We start from the raw sequence: 5,000 nt of genomic DNA, 5'->3' as shown, positions 1-5,000 counted from the left end.
CAAAAAACAGTCAAGATATTCATACACCATGTACTTTTCTCCCGTTAGAGAAAAATACAATTTTTGCAGAGTACTATACTGGTCTTCATCTATAATAGCATCATTAGCTAACTTTAGCTAATGATGCTGTTATAGATGAAGACCAGTATACTCTGAAAGCTTAACTACTGAGAATGTAACATTAAGAATGAAACAAATGAATTTCAAGAACTTGACAAATGAACAACCGAAGAGAATTACTTAAGATCGTGCAACAACTCTTTTGATCTTAAAGTCCTCGAAGGGAAAACTCTGTTGATTTAGTAATAAATAATGACAACAACCAAGAGTTTTGACTGCTTCTCAAGGATAGCTGGTTTTCTCACCAAAAAATAAACCTGATACGTAGATTTTTTAAAACACAAGGTAAAAAAACCCTCCCACCGCCAAAGCTGAACCAAGAATCCCTTTCCCCAAACCAGCACGAGCGTTCCTTTTAAAACAAACTTGCATGATAAACAAGTTGGTCCTGCATTTAAATACACTGCTATCGAATTCTTAAGATCCTAATACCAAAGTTCACAGCATTTTAACTTTAATTATTTTCACAATCATGTATTTTCATATACATTCCAGGTTCATAATAATAAATTTCAATTAAATTATTGTTCATACGGCGGGTTTAAAAGGCACTCGGAGAAATTCATCACTTCTGTGTGAAACTAAATTCTCTATGACATTACTTCAGTGAACAGATCGATTTTTTTCTATACAGCCATAGTCAGCGTAGTATAGTAATCAATTTCTTCGTATTTTCCCTAACAGGTCAACGAATTCAAACAGTGGAGGTGGGAAATTCCCGTTATTTTATTTCCAATGTGTCTCCCTACTCGCCAACCCTCAACTGGTTCCTTGCTTACGAGTACTGTCGCAACATCGGCATGGAACTCCTATCCCTCGAACAGACAGAGGAGGCCACTGACGTTAACGCATTTTTAAGAGAAAATAGTAAGGATGAAACCATTTGAAGCATATTTCCTATATATCATAATTTCATACAAATATCCCATATAGTTCAAGAATTAAATTTCCTCAGTCCTACTCATTTCTAGAATACTTACTAATTGTAGATTCATTAACACTGTTTCCAACAAATATGAATTGTACAGATAATCATTTGTAAAAGCTCTAGTCCTAATACTGGTTAAACTTCCTAGAAGCAATATTCACCACTCTAAGTCAATGTGATGCATAAGAGTGTTATAACATACTTTCATTAAAGATTTTGCACTGTAAATCATATGGATTATGGGACAATTAATTGTTCACTGCACAGAGCACATTGAATGTGACTGCAATGTCTAACCACATGAAAACACTAACAAATTATCTAGATGGGAATTTCAAATCTAAAGTGCCTACAAGATGCAGTTTCTCCCTCTTTTTGTCTTTTTCACTAAATCGGATCCCTCTACTAACAAAATCTTGAATATGTATGGTATGTCAAACTTTTCAAGGAGAGCTCCCATAGTTCCAATTTCTTATTCTTTTTAAAAGCAATACCACCATGCTCCTTTCTTTCAAAGTTACTAGCACTATTAACCTTACTAAACCAAGTTTGAAGTATACTGTCTTCACCTAATGTTTATTTTTTCATGAGGCATCACCAAGCTTCGAAATGCTCTCTGAAATTCTATTTTTCTCAAATCCTATAATCACCTACTTCTCACATGGGTTGAATTGTCACATTCTCTAGGGTCAGGCTTCACTAGCTTTCAATTTCAGCTTTCTTGAGATAATATGGCTGAACTTCACCTGTGCATTAGTGTGTGCATTCCCTTCAACCTTTACATAAAATAATGACAAAACATTTCAATTTTGTAGCAGATGACTAACAAGCAAAGCACCCTTGAAGAAGTAAATGAGAATATGGTAGTTATATAGAAAACTATGCAAATAATACTATAAACATAAAAATACTTATAATCAGAATCAAACCTATTCTATACTACTGTATATGTAACTTATTTTCAGTCCGATAACTAAAAAATCTGTCAGCCTCATCCCAACCATTTAGCTCATACTCTATGAGCCTGTCTTCCATTTATGAAGAAAGCTGCTTTGCATTTACTTTTGCCAACTGTCTGAAAACCAAATGAGTTATACAGAAATTGGACACCGTAGTACCTACTTTCATGTACCAAAATATGAAGTTCATTTATAAAAAATGTTCACATTTTCATGTATATTATAGAGTGTACTAACAGACTATCATTTGTTATGCAGATTATATCAGCACTGACTACTGGACAAGCGGAAACCAACTTGGGTCAGCTATGTGGCTCTGGATGAGTACAGGTCAACCCTTCAATAGCACTTTCAACTACTGGGGAGCTGGTGGACCACCTTTAACGTAAGTTATTCATATCATGGTATGACCACTTTCAAGTTGAAAAGCTAAACTTACTTGCAGTCAAATAAGCAAGGATAAGATATTTAAATGCAAAAATAAGTATCACTACTATTAATAAAAAAATAGTGTAGCCAGACCACCGAGTCATAATTAAAAACCTAAGACAGTGGGGTAACAAGAGACCAAAGGGAACACAAGGTAAGTGAAAGACAAGATGGAAGTGTAGATAAGGACAAAGTGATGTTGCACAATAATATTTCTAATGTTCTAAAGGGTCCACAATAATAAAAAGTCTTAAGAGTCCGTGTATAATTTTTAAAACTTTACAAAAAGCTTTCGAACCCTTTCCTGGGAAGGGTTCGAAAGCTTTTTGTAAAGTTTTAAAAATTATACACGGACTCTTAACACTTTTAATTATTGTGGACCCTTTAGAACATTATATATACTCTCGCGATAGAGAGTTTTTCCCTAACAATATTTCTAATGGTACATATACTGTACTGTATAGTATTTAACATAAGGTACACTGTAAGTGATATGACCCTAAAGGGAATAGAACTGAAAAGTGACATGACTTTAAGGGGGATAAAACTGAAGAATAAACAAAAGTTTCTTTTCCCTCGACTGCCTAAATGTGTCAGCTCCATTTCCAGACATGCTCTAGAAGAGGAAACCACCCTGGCCATCAATGTGTCTAGTACCAAAGTACCCCACCAGCAGAAAATTATCATTCCATCCTGCTGGACATCTTGGGTAGATCTATATTTTTTTTTTGCTCCCTAGAACTGGAATGCTTCATGCTTTGCAATATACAGGTTAATGGTGCAGAGAAGCATGTCAAGCTGATTCCCAAATTTGTCACACAGAGAGAATGTGATGGCCAACATGTTGAGCACATAAAACCATGTTCTTCCTTACAGGTGGTCTCCACAAGTTGAGGTCTGTGGTATATGTACTACGGAAGCTGCGATGCAATGCCTTTCCAAACTAATTTTGCTACCTTTCTCAACCACAAATTTGCAAACTATAGTACAGTCTTGCAAGACTAGAAACAAGCCTCCCTGGAATAATTTAGAAGCTCAGCATAAGCATTCCTGCCTTTTTCTCTTCTCTGACAAGGGTTGGATAAACTTTGCCACGCAAGGAATGTGTATATCACATTGGCAGCTCTACTCTGGCCACAACAAGCCTAGTTCCTAGATCTTCTTCCTCTGGCAGATCTCCTGTGAGAATTTCCAGGCTGTAGGAAGCTGCTTAGCCAGTTTGACTTTTGGAGGTATCACTAACTCCTCAGCCTCCTTAACCTTCCCCTTCACATTCAGAAGCTTTCAGTCAGTGTATCATCAAGAGACTTTGTCTCAGGCTGCCAAAGTTACCTCCAACACTGGCAAGCAATCTATCATTTGACTTTAGATACCATTCTAAGAGGAGTCTTCTGCAACTGGTTTCAACAATTCACTCACTGCCATCACTGAGCAAGTAGGATATTTCCTGCTCTTTCTCTGTCTTTCAATTAAGTTTATTGTGTGAGTGATTTAGGGTTATCTGTGCTCTCTTGCACATTCTAAAGAAAACAGACACCGACCTGATGTCTTCCAGGGATAATTAACTTAGGTGCCAGGTTTTAAAGAGAGGTTCCCATTGATTTTCAGACCTCTCTCCAGCAGTTCACTAGTTCTGAGATACCTGCCCAGGCTATATATGAGCCATTTGAAAAAACCTCTAAGAATCCTTGCTCTGATGACTATAACACTTGTAGCATTGGCATCAGCAAGACACATGAATGAACATCATGTTTTCTCACGCAAAGAAATGAAAGACCATCAGCTGTGATATGTTTGGCTTTGCAACTATGACACTGACATCCTTCTAGTCTCAGACTCCTCTTTCATTTGTCAGTCCCTCTATGCCTGTCCAACTTGGGAATGAGGAAGGACTTGTTCCATGTCCTGTGCAGGTTGCAAGGAGTTTCAAGACAACAATATTTCCAAGGGGGAAGAGTCACTGTTGTATTTGCCCACCAGAATTAGCTAATTGCAAGTTTACAAAAAGAAAGTCACCATTTATACTATGCTGGAATCAAAATACAGTATAGTGTTCCCTTATTACACTCAGATAATATATAAGTACTTTGTGATTAACTTTCATTAAAGCATATACTAATTTAGATACTAAATAATAGAAGAAAACTACTTGAAGACAGAACCTATGAAAAAGTCACAACTAATCCCTATTTATCATAATTTCTCTATTCCAGTAAATCACAGCAATCATGTATGAGTACCCAGGAAGCAACCTGGTCTCCCCACAATTGCATGGATTCTAAGGCATTCATCTGTGAACAAACGCGCTGCTTCTACTACAATTATGTAACCACTAATCGCGGCTCAAGCCAGGGGTAAGAGCAGGTAATGTTTACACCAGCTGTTTGTAGAGGGTAAGGTAAAAAAAAAAGGAAAAAAAATTCTAGTTTAATATCTGAGATCAATCTACTCTGAAATTCTAAATTGTTCTCTTATTGACATAATGCCATTAAGTTATACGTACAGGTCAATCAAAATTCTACAAAGTAAAAGATAAAATGAAAACCAGTTGAATGAGAAAATAA

General features: G+C 36.3%; 2 protein-coding genes across 3 annotated transcripts in view; one reads left to right on the top strand and one right to left on the bottom strand.

Moving 5' to 3' along the window:
- LOC135212630 (cytosolic carboxypeptidase 1-like) overlaps positions 1-5,000 on the bottom strand; it is a 207,378-nt gene that overhangs the window by 47,550 nt on the left and 154,828 nt on the right. The gene's annotated exons all lie outside the window — the stretch shown is intronic.
- The window catches only part of LOC135212629 (uncharacterized), an 8,829-nt gene that overhangs the window by 2,698 nt on the left and 1,131 nt on the right, over positions 1-5,000 (top strand). Inside the window, exons 2-4 of the mRNA XM_064246220.1 lie at positions 805-987; positions 2,266-2,392; positions 4,650-4,790. Of these exons, the coding sequence (XP_064102290.1) occupies positions 805-987; positions 2,266-2,392; positions 4,650-4,790 (451 nt within the window). The remainder of the gene's footprint in view (positions 1-804; positions 988-2,265; positions 2,393-4,649; positions 4,791-5,000) is intronic.

Source organism: Macrobrachium nipponense, chromosome 41, assembly GCF_015104395.2.
Source record: "Macrobrachium nipponense isolate FS-2020 chromosome 41, ASM1510439v2, whole genome shotgun sequence".
Lineage (NCBI taxonomy): Eukaryota > Metazoa > Arthropoda > Malacostraca > Decapoda > Palaemonidae > Macrobrachium > Macrobrachium nipponense.
Note: the sequence above shows the minus strand (reverse complement) of the source record. Positions and strands in the feature narration are given on the sequence as shown.